Below are 21002 nucleotides of genomic sequence, written 5' to 3' on the forward strand. Positions count from 1 at the left end.
TGTGGATTTAGAGGAGAAAGCAACTCTTAACAACCACACACAGTATCCTGTAAACGTCATTAAATTTTCAATGAAAATGGAGCGCAACACTAACTCCACTTTTCACAAGTACAGGTGGGTATCGTGTCTCTAACACACCTTCCAGTGTTTCTAGCTTTGCATCCCTCCCTCCATCCTTCAATACACTCCTGAAGCAGTTCCTTAGCTCATTCCTCCAACAGAAGCGGTTCCAGTGGCCTCATCCTTAAGGTCAAGCTGTCATTCCTTCAGCCAAGCAGATCAAGCCAATAACACAATAATACAAATCAGATTAATTGCAGCCATTCCAGTTTAACTTGGGTTTTCTGAGCTACTGAAACAGTAAATAACAAGAGTATTATTCCCTTAAGCACATCAGAAGCAGGAAGTGCTTTGGGGTTAGTCAACAGGTACAATAATCCCACATCACAAGGAGCTTTTGTAAAACATTTGTGAAATATTATGATACTGGATATGGAGGAAACACTTGATTCTTTTAACAGATGGCATGACGCAGCAAATAAAAAATGCCTTCCCAAACCAAATACAGTCATACCAGGAGGATTCTGATGTGATTAGATGAGTTGCCAAGCACTGACAGAAACATTCCCCTGTAACATATAAATTCCAGATTGTACTGTTAGTACATCCATTTGGCGTTCTGACAGTTTTGTAACTTGTTTCATAGAGTATAAAAATGTTGTGATAAAAAGAAAAAAAATAAGTTAAGCTAAAGTTGTAGCAATCAATATAAACACAACTGTCCAAAGTTTTTAAAGATATAAGATTTTTTCAAACACAATTTCGCCAAAAGAAATCTAACAGGCAGCTAAAGAAAGACCCCATACAGTATGTGATATGAAAAATAAGAAGGTTTCAGAACATTAATCAATAAGAAGATACCATTAGCTTTAGCATTTGGAATCATTTTACTTTTCCCGTTATTTGAATTGAATGTTAATGAGAACACACTGTCAAGTGCCTGAATAATTTGAAAAATAACCTTAACGTAGCTTCTAGAGTTAACTACTGTACAGCCATCCCAGTTTCTGCTGTAAATTCCAAAAACAAATATATTTACTTTAAAAATAAATATTTAAAAATATAAAAAAATGTATTGTTCTTTTCATATTCTTCTGAAGATGGTTTTTTTTTTTAAGTGATTTTTTTTACAGAAACCATTATGGCAGCTGTCCTGCGTTGCCACAAAGCTAATATTAAACCTCATTCAAAGCTCCTCTTAGGCATCTAATTCAAACAGAGAAATAATGAAGGAATTACTCAAGCATACTACAGTAGCTAGAATTAAATTAGGAAAAGAACTGGTTGAATAACTTTTTTCAGAAATCTGAAGAGATGTTCTTATATACTATCAGTAAAATAAATATCCAGTATCTAATTTTTATTTGAAAGTGCCAGATATACAATGATTGGATTACATACTGTACATATTGTATGTATTTGCAAATATATGATTCTTTATTGAAATTCTTAGAGGCTCACTGCACAATACTGCACAAGTATATATCCATATATCAACAGTATACATATCACATGTATAAAATTTACTGTATCTTCAGTTAACAGTTAATTTATTATTCTAATTATAAATAGCACTGATTTTTCAGTTAAATGAATGATTTGTCAATATGGTCATTAGGTCAAAAGACAACAAATGATATCTATGGATTTCCGTGGATAAAGGGGAATGCAGCCAAATTTATTTTATTCAAAGTCAATGGTTCATATGTACCTTAAGTAAGTAGCGCATAAACTAAAAAAGTAAATTAGTTAATAAATAGAATGTGGTGGCTGTTCCATAACATTTCTGAAAACAATACCCTAATTCAAATGTAAGTTTGATTTCTTTCAAGCTTTTACAAGGACGGAAAATATAGGTAATTACTCAGCATCAAGTTCTCAGCTTCAGCATGCTGAGTGATCAAGGGTAGAGAGAGGTTAGGTTAGACCCATTAAAGACCACATTTAGTAGGTACTTTCCTTCACAATGATGCATCCGGTACTAAGAAAGCTTACAGGATGCATGGAAGGCACCCTTTGAGTGCCTGTTCCTTGTTCCCCACCCATATACTGTAGCTGGTACCAGATGACTCACAAGAGGCATAGCGTGTAACTGTTTTTCTTTCAAAAACAAAAGGGATGTTAAGGCAACTTATCAAGGACTGTAGGCCAAATGCAATTTCCTTCGTTTTGTGTGACAAGAAAAGAGTATCCAAATATGTTAAAACATTCCCGTTCTATTTCATTTTTAGTACATTTATCTCACACTCATCGTGTATCTGATTCATTCAGCTTTGCTTTGTGCCAGAGATGGTGAAAGATCAAGATCCAGGTTCTCTGGTTTTCCTCTCTTACTTTCATCCCAAATGTGAACTTTAACTTCTAGATATAGCTTTTATTAGTCCATGAATCTGTAATTATTGAGTATAAATTGTGTAACATCCCTTCGCACTTTAATTTCAAACATAATCTACCAGCATAATCTAAACTCAGACACCTTTGAGAGATATTTATATTTGCATGTTTTAATAATGAATGCAAGATTCTCCTAACTACTTGAAAGGGTCATAGGAGAGACTGAATATATGCCTATGTGCTTTAACATTCAATTCTCAGTAGGAAAGATGTTTCTGAGAGTGCAAATAAATTGCATAACATCAACCACACAAGACTCCAAGCCACAGAAAATATTAATCAGTTAGAGCCAAAGTCTAAGTAAAATGAGCACATTATGGTTTATTTTACAACTAAAAAAATCAAACACGTGCAGACTGTAGATTTTGTAAGCAAAACATTTTATCCCAGTAACTAAAAATTAAACAAAAAATATTGCTGTTAAAGAATCAGTCCAGAGACAGAAAATGAAACATTTCTGGTCTCAAAGGAATGTCTTATTCTGACAGTAAGTCAAGAAGTAAATGGTTTTAGTCTTGAACAGAGAAGACTATGAAGTAAGATATTTCAAGACTTCAAAATCCTTAAATGATTGGATAACGTCAACCCGATGGACATCCTCAGAATCAACACTATAAAGTGACACTATGACTGAGAACTGGAGCCAGGAGTCTGTAGGGAGTTGAATAGTCAGGTTGTAGAATCCAGTACATCAGCTTCTTTCAAAAAAAGATATGAACAAGAAATTAAATTAGCTACTAGCAACCGAATGAACAAGATCAATTAAGCGGAGACCTTTCATTTGTAACTTTTCTTATATTCTTAACAATGACTATGATGTAAAATCAGGACTCAACCTAGAGAGCCAATATTGGTTTGCAAAAGATACAAAGGCCAGGCAACATCAGTGTGATGATGGATGCTGTGTGACAGTGGAATATTATTGGGACCTTTCAACTCTGGTTGGTAGGCTTCCACGCTGACTCACCAATCAGACTGGCCAAATAGATCTGGTCAAAGCTGAACTCCCTAAGGAAATAAGATCATATCACAGCATCGCCAAGCAATCTTGTTGCCTTGAGCAGTCAGGATTGATGAAGGACTAGACAAGAATATCAGTAGAATAAGCAGAGGATTATGCCCGCAAAGGTGAAAGAGACAGGTGGACACCTCACAAGCATGATTGCTCACTGATTTATACGAATCAAGATGACAAATATTCCGGGATAAACTGAAAGTTTTATAGCCAGCAGAAAAAGCTTTCTGAATCAAATCCTTTCTAGAGAAACACAGTGAAGCTTTTGCATGGCAAGCAGCCACCTCGCATACATACGAAATCATTTTCCCATGAAGGCAGACAATCTCTGTCTTAAAATAAAACAGCAAAGCAGTCATGTACTGTATAAACATTTAAAGGGCCAACAGCAGTACACAAGAGGAACTGATAAAATATACTTTCTCTTGAGCGACCCTAGAGGGTTATACTATTCTCAACGGGAAGATATAACATGGACACAATTGAGACAGAAATTGTATTGTTTATTCTTGGCACAAGGATTTGTATGTGCATCATTTTAAAAGAGTCAAAGGCAAGTATAAAAGCAGAAATGCTAGACCATGTGCACTCACACTAAAGAGAATTAAAATGTTATTGCATGGCAACACTGCAATATTCAACCTCATGTCATCTTCCACTCCTACTGCATATGCTATACACAGAATCTTACAGTGTGTGCTCAGTTATTTATTATACTGGTGCCAACAAGGATTTGAACCATCTTCCCCCATTAAGGCATTTCATTTGTCATGCTATAACTTAGCTGGGCTATCCACAGCTTACAGCTCCTATGTCCAGGAGCCTCACTTCCACAGTCTGGCTAGCCTGCCTGCCAATCTCTGTTCACGCAACACACTAACTTCTCTAACATCACACAATGTACAGTACACTGAAAATGATTAGGTAAGGATGAATTAAACCAAGGATAGAAATTAAGAATATGCAGTAAAATACAACATTAAATATTACATATAAATATGATATAATATAAAATTTCTAATCATATTATAATAATATAATAATTATTCATAACAATATACATAAAAAAACTAGATTAACCATTAACTACACCCTAACCATTAACTACAGTGACTATTTCAGTTCAGCTTTTTCACATTTTTTGGATTTTACAGTCCCTTAGCTCTGGAATTATTTTGTGAAGCCCCACATTTTTTGTGACCATTGTGAACAGAAAAAAATACGTGCCCCATTTCACCCTTAGTTTTAAAACATTTTCTATTTTGTATGATTTTTAATGTGTTCTGAGCCAAATCAAATCGGCAACAAAAGTTGACTACACTGACTCCTTAAGAGACATCATGTTTACACACATGTAGATTTAAGAGTTGTGCCAAATCTGGTATCAATTCATAAAGCATGAAGTCATTTTCCTTATGAAAATCACTTTCATTCCCAAAAATGAAAGCGACACACACTAAAAATTCTCTGGCTCACATTTCGACCAGCTGCTGCAGTTTGCAACTGTAAAAATTATGCCAGTAAAATAACAAAAAAATAAAAGACTTACAATTGTTTTGGTACCCATCATGATAAAACGTTGTTAAAAAAAATCAAGAACAGGGAAGAAAAAATCCATAGTACTTACTGTTTACTAATGCGATGAAGCATAATTCCAAGGAACAGTAAAACAGACTTTCAAGAAACAACCAATGCATTCCAGGGCACATATTTTAATAATGCCCTACTTTACGGAATTTAGATTCTTTGGGTAGCTGCAGCCAAAGGTTGCTCTCTAGACCAAGGCAATTCTGGCCTCTGAAGAGTTCTCCGCCAATACACACCCATGGGAACAATCTAGTCTGTTTAAACACACCCTCTGTCCAAGCCTACACAAGTCTCATTTAAAAAGACAGCGCTCTTTTATAAACAACAAGGGGCCAGCTTCTGCTACCCCATCCAACATAGAATTTTCACACTTCTAAATTTTAAATTAATGCTAAGAATTTTTTGTCGTTGCTCTTTGAATGTAGGAGTGTTGAAAACAAAATCCATTTTCTCTTAATCTTTAGAAGATTTATTTTACGCCAGAGACATTTACATCTTGTAGCTTAAGACGAAAAATGCACATGATCTTCTTTCAATTATTCTTGTCTCAATACATATGTTTTGCTTAAATGAACAGTGGATGCCTGCTGGGTAGTGGATAGTGCAAGTCTAGAATGCTTACATCTTTTTATATGTAATAAGAATTCTATGTTTTAAGAATGATATAAATTATTGATCTCAGACAGCATAACATCACTGATCAAGCTGCAGACATAAATCAAAAGATTCATAGTCCGTTGTCCTAGCATTATTGTAGAATTGTTTTTTTGATGTTTTATTTGATCTGGGACTATACATGGAATGTTATTCTTACAACATCAATGACTCAATGAGAAAATCAACTCTCTGTATTAATGAAACCAGAACTCACCATTAATTACACCAGTAGGTAGGTACACTACAAGATACCTGAGTTACCACTCCCTCTGCTGTACAGTTTTATTTCTAATGATGCTTTAATGGAGGATATAATCTAATTTAAGGCAATAATGCTAAAATAATTATAACCTAAACCATTAACAGACAGAACTGTTTTTACAAAATTAAAAAGTTTTAATATATTTCAATATATTACAGACTTAAACATGTTAAAGTAAATAATGCCAAGCTTTATTTTGTAAGACATAAAATCTCCACTGTTTGAACAGTAACTGATAAATGAGAGCTTTATTAAAACCTATAAATGAGAGATACTGTACATCAAACAGACCTTGTCCTAGAAGGTCACAAAAACCTGAAACCTACTGTATCTCCAATTTACGTCAGCACAGGCGATCACATTTCATTGGTTTTGCAAGATCTTCATACCATCACAATTAGTTTCAGAAAAGTGGGAGTAAATGTGCCTTTGAAGGAATACACTCTGCTTTATATACAGCAATGGCTTCAAAAGCAGTCATCTCTAAGAGCTCTGAAAATATACAGAAGCTTATGTTTCATAACTGCGCACAGGCAGCAGACATACCTAGATAATTGTTTAATAATATTACATCTGAAGCTCCCAATAATGCATCAGTACCAACAATAATGCCACTCAATATTTCAATATCACTCATCTACTGAGAGCCATGTGTCTTTAGTTGAGAACCAGCTGACCCAAGATGCTCCATCTACTCTCTGGTGATCAGCCTTAAGGAGAACAACAGCTCACATTCTGCTATGAGACAAAGAACACTTATCTGTTGGGTTGCGAGTATTGGATCTCTCTTCCTATGAAACAATCTACAGATTTGGTTTCCTACCACTTATGAAAACACTAGTAAACACTGTTGGGGGTTAAATATTTTGCTACCTTTCTTAGAAATAATTATGAACAAATCTCTACTAAAAGAAATTAGAATTGATCATGAGTCATGAATTGCTGCCTTTTTTGATACACATTTATTAATGCAATCAAAGGGAAAAAAGTCAGATCCAAATGTTGGAACAAAAAAATGACAATCAGCGAGGAAAGAACAAATATCTTTCTCTTGAGAAACAAACTAAGGAATATACACATTTGATTTACTGAAATTAAATTTTACTTTGGGCTCACATTTCAAGTTCCTTAAGAAATATCACTCAATTTCAAGGAAATGAACACGTTTTGGCTTCAGCCCTCATTAGGACAAGCAGACTGGAAATAGAAGGTGAGAAATGAATTAGTCATACAAGACTTCAGTAGAGCAATCACCAGCCTGATAGAAGCTGTCTTCCTCCTGCTTGTGGCATTGCAAGATTGTTAAAGAACCTCTTTAACAGACAAAGAAATGCTATTTTGCAAGTTACAGTGAAGACACATGAACAGAACCTCACTGACCCAATGAATGCCCATGCAGTACATGCCTCATGCTTTTAGAGGCTAGAAAGCAAAAAGTGGTTTTAATTACACTTCAGAATGAGCAAGACTTTCTTAGACTGCTGTTACATAAAGGCCAGAAACTGTCACAGAACAGTACCTATTAAAAACCACCAATGGTTGGACTGTTATTGTTAACCACAAAAATCGTATATATTCATGGCTGAATTCACGCTCCCTTATACCTAACAAATATATTCAGCACGAGCAGTCTTGCTACCTTATGCTTTACAGGAACTGCTCATTTATAAAATAAAAAAAAACAGTTTCTGCTGGCAGCCATTATGGAAAAAAGAACAAATGAGAAATTAGAAAACACACTGCCGTCAATAGAGCTTTTTGGAAAGAAAGCTTTTCTCACCAAAAAGACTGTGACTTCCAAAGTAATTAAACAGCATCCTGCTGTGAATTCTTGAAAGTTCACCTATCAGACTCAGTTATAGCTAGCAAAGGGGTTATGTTTCAGTTTCAAAAAGGGTAAATAAACATCCAAAATCATACAGCATGTTTAAAAACACATATGTGCACTTCACAATTTGACTAATTAGCACTACACAGTAGTCTTTGAATATATAGGTTTTCACTTGTATGAAAGCTTGAGGCCTGAAATTCATCTTGCATGCAGCTCTGTCTTTTTTAGCTTTTCCATGCCTTGGGGTACTTAATCTAATCAGCATGTGGTCCTTACTGCTAACTGCTTGAGCTGGTTGGAACTACAAAAAAAAAACTCCTAAAATGACTCTTACCAGTTAACAGTGGTTTTAAAACTTGAATGGCACTGTCTGCTTTAAAACACAGAAGCAAAGGTTCATTTCAGGTGAATTTTGTAATACAGATTTTCATTTACAAGCACAGAATTACGCTGTTTCACAGTTGAAAAGTCTTCAGTAAATGAAATCACAGTGTGGTAGGGCATTTTGTACAGTATGGCTCAATGTGATTGTGGTGAATTCACCAATAAAATATTTAATGGGTGTATTCTCTATGAAAGAGAATTCACATCCACAACTGTGACTCTTGCTTTTCATAGGAAAGGAACCTTCATTAAAATTTAAAAGTAAAAAACATGCATGCCATGAAATAACAATACAAAAATACTGTTCTGTACTGTAGCTAATACCTTGCTTTTAAGAGCCTATTTTGTGTCTACATTTAATATTAGACTTTTAATCATTTTAATCAGCACAGAAGCCTGCAGTTTCGACCCTGTTCCACCCACACCCCTCTCATGGCTGCTGATGGCTGAGGCTCTGGCTGTCTGGAGCTCCTTGTGCGTTTCCCACACTCCGGCTTTGTCTGCACAGAAACTAACAGGAAGCTGAGGTCTCACAGGGCCTTGAGTCAAAAAGGAAACAATGGCCGTGCCTGCACATGGGGAAAACAAAAAATGTGGACAGAACGGAATAAAAAAAGAAGGTTCCTAAAATGAAGCACACCCAGATGTATCCCTCATTTGTTCGCCTAAACTGAGAGACATGCAAATCAACACGCATGACGAGAAACACTTCTAAAGTAACTTTCGAAAAGCCAGAGCCCCGCTAAGCTATTCTAAGACAATGAGGCTTGCTAGGGTCTTAAGAGTTGTGCAGTTGCTAAAATGTCTAAAATTACTGTGGAAAGAAGAAGCATCTACACAGAACTGTAGATATAGCTTACTGTATCAGTTCAGAACCTTTTTACTTCAATTATTATTATTATTTCCACTGGACGTTTAAAATAATCATAATCTTGTTTTATTCCTGCGCTCATACTGTAGGTAAGTTTATTTTCCTGAAAATACTGACCTCTGGCTTATAAAAGTCTGCTGTTGCTCTGTGTAAGCAACCTTGCTTTACCTTTGACCTTTCTGGCTGACACTACCATTTATAAAACAGGCACCCAACTCACTACTCTCTTCCCATGAATCATTTAAGGGAAAGATGGAGGTAACAGCGGAAAGCAGGGAGATTATTCCAGTACACTGATTCTAGGGCTGGCAAACTGACAGAAACCCAGAACACACATGAGACCACTGGGTGCTACCTCCTGTTTATGTGAATCCATACTGTCGCTGTATTAACAAACCAGACCCTGAAATTGATCTAATGTCCATGTACAAAATAAACTCACAGTGGAAAAAACAACAAAAGCAAATCAGCAAGAGTGCCCCACCTTATTATCACAGCATTGCCAAACTGCTACCAGATGAACCATATTGTGTGAGGTCATATCGGAAGCAACAGAATGTTTATAATGAAAGACAGTGAATGTCAACTACTGCCTTTTCATTAAACTGTAACTTCTGCAAAAATAATGTTAAAGCTCGATCATAAAATAATGTAGTTTCCTGCTGGTACAGCAACACAGCACATGTGTGAAGATATACATGTTGATATCCTAATTTCCTGGATTTAAATAGCAATTACTGTACGACGTATTACTTTTAATCGTCTTGATGATAAAATGGCTTTGGAAAATTTGGTCTGACTTGGAGAATCTAAAAAAAAAGCTTTGAGTTTTACAAAATTAAAAAACGGTTTCGGAAGTTCTCTTTTTCAAACACACAGGCATTAAAACATTGTCTTGAAATGTATGCTATTCCTGGCAGCAAAAAATGAAAGTGTTCTAAATAACCCACCACAAACTGCTGTCTTTTTTAAACCTCAAAAACAGAAGTACAGTCTAGTTTTATCTGTTCATTTCAGGCCATGTTAAATTGTGAGTCAGTATCAGTACTAAAAAATGTCTCCTTGTTTTATGCCTTTACCAAAAAAAAAGAAAATGCTACTTAGCAAATAGCCACAAGATGAAATAGGCAGACTTACTGAACACTCTTAAAAAGCATGTCATTTTGTATTAAATAAAAGCAGAGGCAGCCAGTGAGGTAGAAATGAAATATTACAGCTCCACTGAAGCGAGAGACTCAATCGAAATACAGAAGATGATCGTGGCTGCGTATGTAAGCTGTTAAACCTTTCCTTCCCAAAGAAGTTGAGAGCACCCTATGGAAAATTATCTTTAGCCATCACCATTCAACACCAAATAAAAGAGACATTAATAAAAATGACTGCAGCTCTGACACGATATCTCTTTTAGACTGGGGGGATGCAGCAGGACATTTCAGCACTGAAAGCAAGGTTGATTATGACATCAATTAAGGTTGAAACTCTGAGTCACCCTTTACAGATTTTAAATATTTATTATTATTTAATTACAAGTAACCATTTGTGTCCTTATCAGCAGCACTGTTGTGGGAGTCTTATTTATTAATGCTGGTTGTAACAGGAAGACTACATTTCTTTCCAGCTGGTCTTTCAAGGCTGTTTCAATACAAATGCACTGGTGAATATAACTGAATACAGTAGCAATATTTACTGTAAGTATTATATAGGAAACTAATTATTTCTAAACCTTAGCAATACAGTGTGATTCCACTTTCTGGTTCTGATTATATTAAAATATTAATATTAATATAATATCAGCAAAACTATCCAATTTAAATGTTCAGCCTTGACCTTTTTATGGTTACTGCCCAAAACTGAGTTTTTAAAGTCTCTTCTTACTATATGCATTAACATAACCCTAAGAAAGTATACTAAAGTTACTGTGCAGCTTGTACTGTAAAAGACAAAACCTCTATAGATTATATCAATTCTGTTCTGGGGGACGGTGTCCAGAAGTGAAGGAATGTCATAGAATTTCACAGATCCCCTATTAATGACAGACCCTAGTATCTAAACCCTGAAGACAAGTGCAAACCTACAAAGGATTCCTGGCAGGTTCCCTCAAATATCTTTAAGAAGAAAATATGTCACAACAGCAAAATGAAGAACTGAAGTTAACAACATAGCCCCTAGCACCACAACATTGGAGACACCACTTCACACGTATGAAATGCAACTGAACACTTACAGAAGCAGAGAAAAGCTTGGGAAATGTTCCCTTCCACATAGACTTACATGTTTAAATGTGCTAGATTAAAATGTGCTATCTTATCAAAAGCAAACTTTCTTTTTCCCAATAATTACTGCTAAGAACTGTCCTTCTGGTGTTTGCCTTTGGACAGAAGTGACATAGCAAAGAAAATTCATTGTTACAAAGGCATCTTATGAGAAAGCAGACTATTTTTGCTGCAAAAGACACACGTAACATATGCTTGTTGGGCTGCTCTATATTAAATACTTCTTAGTCATCTCATACTTCCCCATGTTTCTGAATGTCACATGGATTAAAATACACTCATTACACAAACAATAAGCAAGCACAGGCACAAGATGATGGCAAAGAATCAATATTCCAGTTAATTAATAACCCACTGTGTACATTTCAGGCAGGTCTTCATTCTACATGCAGTACTGTACATTCAAGACTTCATTTACAAGCCAAACTTTCACACTGTACCAAGCCCACTTCTCTAAACACTGAACCGCACACACATACAGTACATTCTCACAACAAGCAAAAGGACTTTAAAAGTATAAAGACAGGGCAAGACAGAAAACTGATGCTGGAGTCTATCCTCTGCTTGTTGCCATTGACTTAATGAGTAGTCCCACAGAAGGCATCGATTTTGTAACAGACAGCAGTCGCATCTCAACGGGAATGGCTCTGCTGGCTGCTTTTCCATTGCTTTACAATGGCATGCAAATATTAACGGTAAACAAATTAAATACTAAATACTGCCCACACAGGATAATTATTTCACACACGTTAAAATAGCAGCGGAGCAACTCGCACTGGTAATTTGTTCAGTCCCCCAAGCTGTGGGATTCTATTTATCACTTTTCGACTAACTGCAAATGTCCACTGTTCAGGTTTTTTTTTTTAAAGCGGCACTTTGTAATAAAACCACTGGGACACAAAATAGGCACTGGCTGCTAAATGCTCGTTATTCTTTTACATTTGTTTCTTTAAGAATGAAGTGCAGAATTACTAAGGAAGTGGGGTTACTCCTACGCATTTCTGCTTTCAATGTCTGTTTGGACATGGGCAGCCAGTTAACTGAGACTTCATATGGCCATTGGCTTACCATTTTCTTCTTTTTTTTCCAGGGAGAGAAACATTTTCCACCGGTTAGAGGAGTATTTGATTGTGCAAACCTCGGTGTGCGTGACAATTTCAACACCCGGCTATACCATGATTAATCAAACTGAGTTGAACTTGAAACAAAAAACTACCGAGGTTCAACTTCAGCTGATTTTTTGAAATGGAGTCAGTTGTGCTACCCAGTACAGTAGACTGTACCAACACAGAAAACTTCTCTTCCACTGGCTCAAACTCTGGGATTTCTGGGATTATTGCCAGTTATCAAATGATCCAGATCAGAAGCCAGTATGCCCACTAGTGGGCTGAGTAACATTTACAAATTTGATTTTGATGGTTTATGCTGTACAAAAAAACCCTGTATCTTTTTGCCTCTGTTCAATGTGATATTAAGTCTTTCTTTCTGTACTTAACACAGTCTTATATACTGTACAGTACACAGCTTTATCTTTAAATGATTCGTTGTGGTGATTTATATGTAAATACAGTACTGTACTGTACGTACTGTAAAAGATTTCAAATGAAATAGAAAACAGATTGTTTATAATCACTGGATTGTCTGCAGTTATATTAATTGACACAAATGGTAAGATAAAAAGTACACACTACAAAACGCATGTTCTTAATTGTTTAACCAATGGAACTGAATGTGTATTAACACAATATCAGAATCCAGAAGCACCAAAAGATAGAGGGATGGGGAAGAAGTGTGCTTATGGAAGCAGAACAAAAGCCTTCTCTGTGTGTCCCCCCTTGCTCGTGGAAATGGGTGTCAAACTCTATTGGAGAGCTGATGGGATGTTGTGAAAATGACTTATTGCTTTCTTGCACCACTCTTTCCCTCACCTGATTGACGTTGCCTCCAGCACAAAATTTTAATGTGTCACTTCACACTTAAGTAACAGTCGCTGAGCAAGGTAGAGAGGCCTGGAGAAAAAAAAAAACTGAGAGAACTGAGCACAACAAACAGCCAGATGATTTGGCTCCAAATAAGGCCTATCTCCATTGGGAGCCCATTAAACTGGCAAAAAGAGCCTTAATGACATATTTGTTAAACTTTGCCAATTGTTCACCCGGTAAAGTTGCATCTGATGCTTCCAGAAAGTGAATGTGACAGTTTTTTTTTTCTACACAGTATGTATTTAATGAGGAGCACTGCTTCAGCTCACTTTGACTGTCTTAGTTTTTGAGCGGGTCAAAGTCGCGTTAAGATCTTAATCAAGAGCCAGTAAAAATCCAGAATGGACTAATGGCGCTGACCTACTTCTACCGATGTTTCCATGTCAGAATTTTCAGTGATGTTATAGGATATATAACATATAAGTTATAGGACACAAAGCTACAAGAATACTGCACACTCACATTCAACACAATTAATTATTTTTTACAGGTTATCTTTAAAGTACACAGCACATGCTATGCTGTAAATATGACTCGGTTAATGGGTGTCTCAGCCACCTGCACAGATGAGCAGAAATTTTGAAAAATAATAATTCTCGAGAAGCTTTTCAGCCGTAGTCTGCTTGGAGATAAAATTTACATTTGATAGCTCTCTCACGGTTGATAGACTAACAGCAGGGTTTCAGCTTTAAAATCTGAATTTGCGATATCTCATAAGGTAAGCAAGGCTGTGCCTGGTCAGTATTGATATAAGAGAACTCTAAGTAGCACTAGAGGTGGTGGTGTTAGTGCACCACCACCATTACTAAATTAGGTGGCATCCAGTCCCCTGAACTAGAATTTCTAAACCAATATCCTACTGAGGTGACCAAGGACACTGAGTTGCAGCTGCAAGTTAAACTGAGGTCCTGACTTCTTGGTCATTAAAGATCCCACAGCATTATCCTAGCTTGTTCAGTCTGCCCCCCGAAAGTTCCCTTTAATTCAAATGGAGAAATATTTCTCACTTCTCCACCTGATTTTCCAGGTGGTCGGACTGATGCATAATGGCCACTGCGTGTCATCCAGATAGCAGCTTCACCTCAGTGGTGGATGAAATGGGTTCCCTCCTATGCTGTAGTGTATGTACAAATCTAAGCAACTATCATCATTCATTACAGGTTATTGTTACCAATAAAATATTATGCTTAGGGAAGGGTAATGAAATCACAAAAAAAGTCCGAGAATATGCATGCAAGATAGCAAAAACACAAAAAAAACTCAACGTGCATATTTATTTTCATTCAACGAAAATTATTTTTTAAGTAATATCTAATGTTAAATACCGCAGTTAATCCACTGTCGACATACAATATCCTTTAAATATAAGCAACACAAAAGTTCACAATCATTCTTAGACAACTTCAGAATCTCATGCATTACCACATCTCAGCTCATATATCACTGTCGCCATCAATTAGCTAAAATGTAGCAGAAAACACTCTTTTAACCATAAAGAGAACAGAGGTAATTCTTGTATGAGTTCTGGTCCTGAAACATGTTTCCCCTCCCCCTCCAGACGCTACATTTCGGATAAGTTTCAGGAGGAGACATTGCCCAAGGCAAAACATCTGCATTTGTAGCTGCTGGACACAAATATTGAAAAGGCTGTGTTAAATAAGTGAAGCAGTGAGGTGTGTATGACACACAGAAGGGCTGTATTATATTCGCAGGAAGGGGAAAGCGTATTTTGTAAACTCATGCCTGGAACCACCATGTTCTTTAAAATGAGGCATGCTTTCTAACGTGGGCACAACGGAAAATTTTAATTGGGATTTAGAGTTGGACTCTTTCCACTTCCTGACACTCGCATTTTCACCAGATACTGTATAGTGAGATTGAATGTGCCTATTTTAGGTTTAGGAATATACTGTAACAATGATTATCAGCAATAATAACATCTTACATTTACATGTATCTACTAAAAGAAGAGTAAAATCACAGGAAGCTTTGCTAAGGGTTAGTGATGTAAGTAAAATAAAAACTTCCCATATTCAAAGAAATATATTAGAATAAACCTCATTCTACAATTACAGCAGGACGTATAACACGGTACAATAAATCAACATTTAATAATGTGTTAACCTATTTACAAAAATGATTAAATTATAGCAGAAAATAGTATATATAGGAATATAATAGTATAATACTGTAGTATATAATAGGAAATGTACATAAAAAAGTTTATGTTAGAGGCTACTTAGTTCTAAAACTACATACGCCTACAGTAAGTGCAGTATTACCTGGATTTGCAGTTACAGAGCCCTTATAGTCTGTTCCATATATTAAGTCTGCAAGGTTTTAATTACTCTCCACCATATCCATCAAATGCCACAAAGAAAAAATTACAAGATGACCTCATAAATTACAAGAGTCAGATGCTTTTTGCTACATATTTTGGCTTACTTCCCTCTTGTTCACGAAAATAGCTAAAGAGTAACACTACCAGACAAGGTTAAAAAAAGCATCAATGTCTGGCTTTTAGGGTTGCAAAAGAGCCTTTTTTCTCTTAACTTTTAATTAGAGACCATCCCTGAAACAGCTTTTAATGGATAAAGACAAAGCAGAAACACTGCCTGGAGAATTCCAGTGGCTCTCAGAAAACACAACAAACAAAGCCGGACACAGAACAGGCACCGGACAGAAACAGAGCATCTGGATTAGTTTCCTAAAAAACACTGTCAGGGAACAGCAGGCACTCACCGTGCATTCCGTCTGAATTTGGAAAACAAATGAACAGCACACACTGTGTATTGCAGTTCAGTAGAAAGAGGAAAATGGACTACAGTATGTACAGACTGTTCTTAGAGCTCCATTTTCTGCCTGATCTGTTCCTCTCCACTTCTGTGCTGTTTGGTCAGGATCGCTGGAGTCATTTAACCAGCTCTTGAAGAGATCCTCTTGAATGTGTTCTTCTCCCTTTTTTTTAATAGCAAGAAGGCTGCCCTACTTCCTTTCCTCCATAAAGTGGGCCACGCTTTCCTCTCTCTGCCTGTGTTAACAAACCGCTCAGAGCAGGAATTCTCTCTCGATCACAAGCGCTCTCTCACTCTCTTGTGTTATCTTACTCCTCCTCAGTCTCTGCAGCTCTGTGATCTGAGCGAGAGCAGAAGCAGGAGGAGAGAACAGGGAAGGCAGGCCCAACCCCTTGCCTTGCCTGGGAGTGTGTGGTCTTTGTCCTGTCTGCTTTATAAGGAGTTGGCCCCAGATCAGGCAACAGTTTACTGTACTGTATGTGCTTCTGCTTCTCAGAGAGCTTATGTCTATCAGTGAAAAGCAATTTTATAGACCTTTTTTTAATACAATGCATCACAATGGGGGTTGAGGTGTTGTTTGTGGTAGTGGTGGGCTGCTATATGCAGTAATCAGATCTATTTTTTATGACAGTCAATGTCCAGAATGATTTTGATACAGAAATTTGACCCCACTAGTTTTTATAAATCTACAGCACTGCTAATACTTTTGTTTACAGAAAAGCTTGAGGGTTCTACGGTTTATATCAATGATTTACATGTTCAGCACAATGCAAACCTTTTCTAATGACCTCATTCAGGTGACTATGTAACCAGTCTTTCTACTTATCTCTCCATTTGTGTTTGGAACAACCGGATGCTTAAGAACAGGGCATTTGAAGCAACTGTGATATACCTGGTTGTTGGGTGTTTTAGCAGGTACAGTTTCTTTAAATAGGTGACAATCAGTAAATCAGAGACAAAATGAAACTGTAAAGTAAAAAAAAAACTGCCATTTTATTGATCAAATGTGGTGAAAGATAAAAAAAACAAAACCCAAGCCCTTGTTTGAAAGCTAATTAATCTTCATATGACTCTAGATAGCTGGGCAGCTAAGATGCATGTTGGCTACAAAAAAAAACACCTTCTCTGAATGAACTTTCCAAAAATATCCATGGATCCTTCCCAAGAAAAACTCACATCTCCACGGTGACAAAGGTACTACATCTCCCTCCTCCTTCACAATTAGACACATGTTAATCTGTCTCTGGTCATTGCTCCTCCCACAATCAGTAATTCTGTGCTGCATTTTTGCAATCCTCGCTTTCTTCCACCTGCCATCAACTTCAGCTGATGCTCCTCAAAAGAGCTCAGTTTCCCAAAGTTTCATACCTTGATCATGGTTTTTAATCTTTTGTTGGTCAATTTCTTCTTTCAGTTTGAGAATCTCTTTAATGAGTATTAAATACTGCTTGTCTTTTCCTTTTTCCTTCATCTGGCTGGCCTCCAGCATGGCCTGTATAGGGCAGGTGGAATTCCCTCCTCCTCTCTGCCCCCAGCCTAACTGGGACTGAAGTCTTCCCACCTACAGTATGTCCTTCAGTTCTTCACTTCCACCTAGATGCTAGATGAGGGAAGACATCTAGTCTTGTTTGGTCTTTTTCAGCATTGCCTGGAGGTTGTCTTTGCTGCTCTGGGAGTTCTTCAGCATGCAGACACTTTGGCAAAATGTGTTTAGTCTCAGCCTGACTAGACTGCAGTCAGCTGATTGGTTTCTCAAAGTCAGCCACCTTAGTCTCCAGGCTTATCTTCTGCTGCTCATCAGCCTGCAGGCCCTGTTTCTTTTTTTTATCTCAGCACATTACTCCATTAAGTGCACTACTGATGCACTTTATTTAACTCAGCATTGTGCTTGCTCTCAGTCTGGCTGGTGGCCCAGTCAATGGTCTGGGGGATCTCTTCAACCTACAGTACCTCCTCTCTCGGAAGTTCAGAGTGCAGCAGCTCCATTTCCATTTGTCCGCCCATTGAGTTCCAAGAGCCTTGGGGACATTTGTTCTTATACCTTTTTCAGACTTTCTGGGGGGACTTCTCCTCCCTCTCACACGTAAAACTGGAGGAAAAAATGATTTCCCTCTTTACTCCCAGGTATTGTTTCTTTTCTTTCCTTATGTTCTGTATTCTTGGACCTCACGAAACACCATACGGTTCATATTTACACATGGCAGCTCTCCTGTTCCTTACTGCATCTTCTTCACTCTACTCTCCTCATCAGGCTTTCTCTCTACTTTTCTCATCAGAGCATTTTGTCAGGCTCTGCAGTGGACTCCTGTCTTTCCCATCCAAATGGTGTGCAGATTATTAACAGCTTTCTGTGTGATGGCTCACAGTTCAAAGTGCCTCAGTACTTCTTGACTATCATGTATCTGTTGTCCAGTGTGTTTATTTTTCTGTGATACCCACTGTACAGTATGTGGTCATGCTATGATGTGCATGGTGGTTGTCTGTGACTTTCTACATCATTTATTATTGGCTGTTTTGTAATGTAACGTACACATTGTGTGGTGTTCCCTATTGTACTGAGAACAGCTCAAATAAGAATCCCAATGCAATAATTAGTAATAATTCCTTATACTTACAGTATATAACTCTTTTCTGGACACTCCACTCAAAGCACTTTACACGTAATGGGGACTGCCCTCCACCACCACCAGTGAGCAGCACCTGGATGATGTGACAGCAGCCATAGTGAACCAGTATGCTCACCACACATCAGTGGAGAGAAGAACAGAGCGATAAAGCCAGTTCAGAGATGGGGGATTATTAGGAGGCCATGATAGGTGAAGACGATGGGGGAGTTTGGTCAGGACACCGGGGTAACACCCCGACTCTTTTCGACTCTGGGATTTTTATTGACCACAGAGAGTCAGGACCTCAGTTTTACATCTCATCCAGAGGACGGCGCTTTTTTACAGTATAGTGTCCCAATCACTATACTGGGGCGTTATGACCCACACAGACTGCAGGATGAGTGCTCCCCACAGGCTCCACCTCTTCCAGCAGCACCCTTATTTTTTTCCAGGATGTCTCCCGTTTAGCTACTGACCAGGGCACACCTGCTGAGCTTCAGTGGATTGCCAGTTGTGAGATGCAGGGTGATATGGCTTCTGGCAATGTACATATACAAATGGCGAATAAACTACTCTCTCCTTCCCATCCTGGACTTTTGGGAGCCATCTAGAATCTCCTTCACTTAACCACGTCATTCTCTATGAGGGTTGGCCAGGTGCATAGTGGCTGTACTCCCTACAACGGAAACAGAATGGAGCATTTTCAAGTGCAAGTTCCATTTGTTTCTTACCCCAAGGTCTTGCATGCCTCCCCCAACCCAACTCTCAACAGGCATTGAGGTAGGGAGAGGGTTACTGGATCACTTCCTTCTTAAAACGCTTATCGCCCTCCAAAAATCAGAATCAATCCCTCGGTTTGTCACAAAATGGCAACAATAGTGCACTGTTCCCCAAGTCTGCAATTCACTCCCATATCCTCCACCATGTGTATGATACACTGGAGGTCAATATGCAATTTGTAAAACACACAAATGCACTGCAAATATAATGCAAAAACTGTAAGCATTTACCTATGCAGTATCAGAAACAAACTCTACATACAAACAAAATTCCATCGCTTTCTTGAAATCCAGCTAAACATCTTGTCCTCTATAGAACTAAGCTTACCAGGTCCAAAACAAAAACTCTCTCCAAAATATTAGGAAATATCAAACAAATGGCTCTGAAACTAACAACCTATCAAAGGGCTTGTTGGTCAATTGCTTCATGCTCCCTTCTCCCTGAAATAGAATGCCCCCTGCTCTCTTACTCAACAACAAAGGTAGAAGGACCTTAGAAGCCTTTGCTTCCTGTATTTTAACTGTCTCCCAACCAATCGTCTTTCACCAACTGGTCAGGTGACTGGGGCCAGCAGGCCATTCCACAAAGCTTTCTGGGGAATGGAGTTCAGACAAGATTTTCCATGTTATCCGAACCTGCCATCCCATTACACAATGGAGTCTACCGCACATACAGCGACAGACAAAAACTGTTTCAGAACTGTTTAAGTTAGAAAAAAGAAAAACAAGCTTACCAGATAACTCCCTGATGAAGAACCTTGAAAAGTAACACTACTCATATAAACATTGCATATACTGTTTGTTTTTGTTAGTATACCGTAACAATAAGATGTTACTTGGGAGGTAGTGGAAAGCATTGCTCTGAACGTGTTTTATGTTTAAAACTGCTTTTGCTGTATAAGGAAACAAACAAAAAAACTATTTACCTAATGAATTTAATGCAGAACATGGACATATTCTATTTATAATTAATCACAATAAAAGCAGTAAAACCCAGGATTACCATAGCATTTATTGGGATTAAGCAAGTATCTAGGTTTACAATTGCCACCCCTTTTTAAAAGATAGGACTTTCATAAACAGGAGGGAACAATATTTTTCAAAGCGTCATACATTAATTTTAGGAGTTTGCCATATAGTGCTTTTTTGATAAAAAACTGTAACTTGATGGCCACAATTTAAATCAGATCCAAAGGATTACACATCGGTTTGAGCACACTGTGCTTTTTGCAAAATCTTTATGATTAACAATGGATTCTCCTTTCTTTTGATTGAGATCCCATCTGTTTCTGATCAGGGTCTTAATCTGCAGTGCATTACTCTGCAATTGGTGTCATGCTCATGCAGATTTGCTTCCAGCCCAGATTGTCTAGTGTAGCCTACTTGTGGTGCTGCCAAGAACACAAAAGAAAAATGCAACAATAATCTGGTTCAATCGGCCTGTTAAACACCACCTTCCCTTTCCAAAAGCATACTGTGCAAGCCAAGCTCTGTTAAAGTGTCCAG

The 21002-nt window shown here is 37.6% G+C and overlaps 1 protein-coding gene across 10 annotated transcripts in view; it reads right to left on the reverse strand.

Moving 5' to 3' along the window:
* LOC102689900 (disabled homolog 2-interacting protein) overlaps positions 1 to 21002 on the reverse strand; it is a 365385-nt gene that overhangs the window by 79729 nt on the left and 264654 nt on the right. Inside the window, exon 1 of one of the 10 annotated variants that reach the window (XM_015366900.2) lies at positions 16059 to 16433. The exons of 8 other annotated variants lie outside the window; for them this stretch is intronic. Coding sequence is in view for 1 of the 2 variants with exons in the window: in XM_015366899.2 (XP_015222385.2) it covers positions 5097 to 5119 (23 nt within the window). In the remaining variant the exon portion in view is untranslated. Of the gene's footprint in view, positions 1 to 5096; positions 5258 to 16058; positions 16434 to 21002 lie in introns of those variants that run through there. One more of the 10 variants, XM_015366899.2, reaches the window with a different exon arrangement.

Source organism: Lepisosteus oculatus, chromosome 24, assembly GCF_040954835.1.
Source record: "Lepisosteus oculatus isolate fLepOcu1 chromosome 24, fLepOcu1.hap2, whole genome shotgun sequence".
NCBI lineage: Eukaryota > Metazoa > Chordata > Actinopteri > Semionotiformes > Lepisosteidae > Lepisosteus > Lepisosteus oculatus.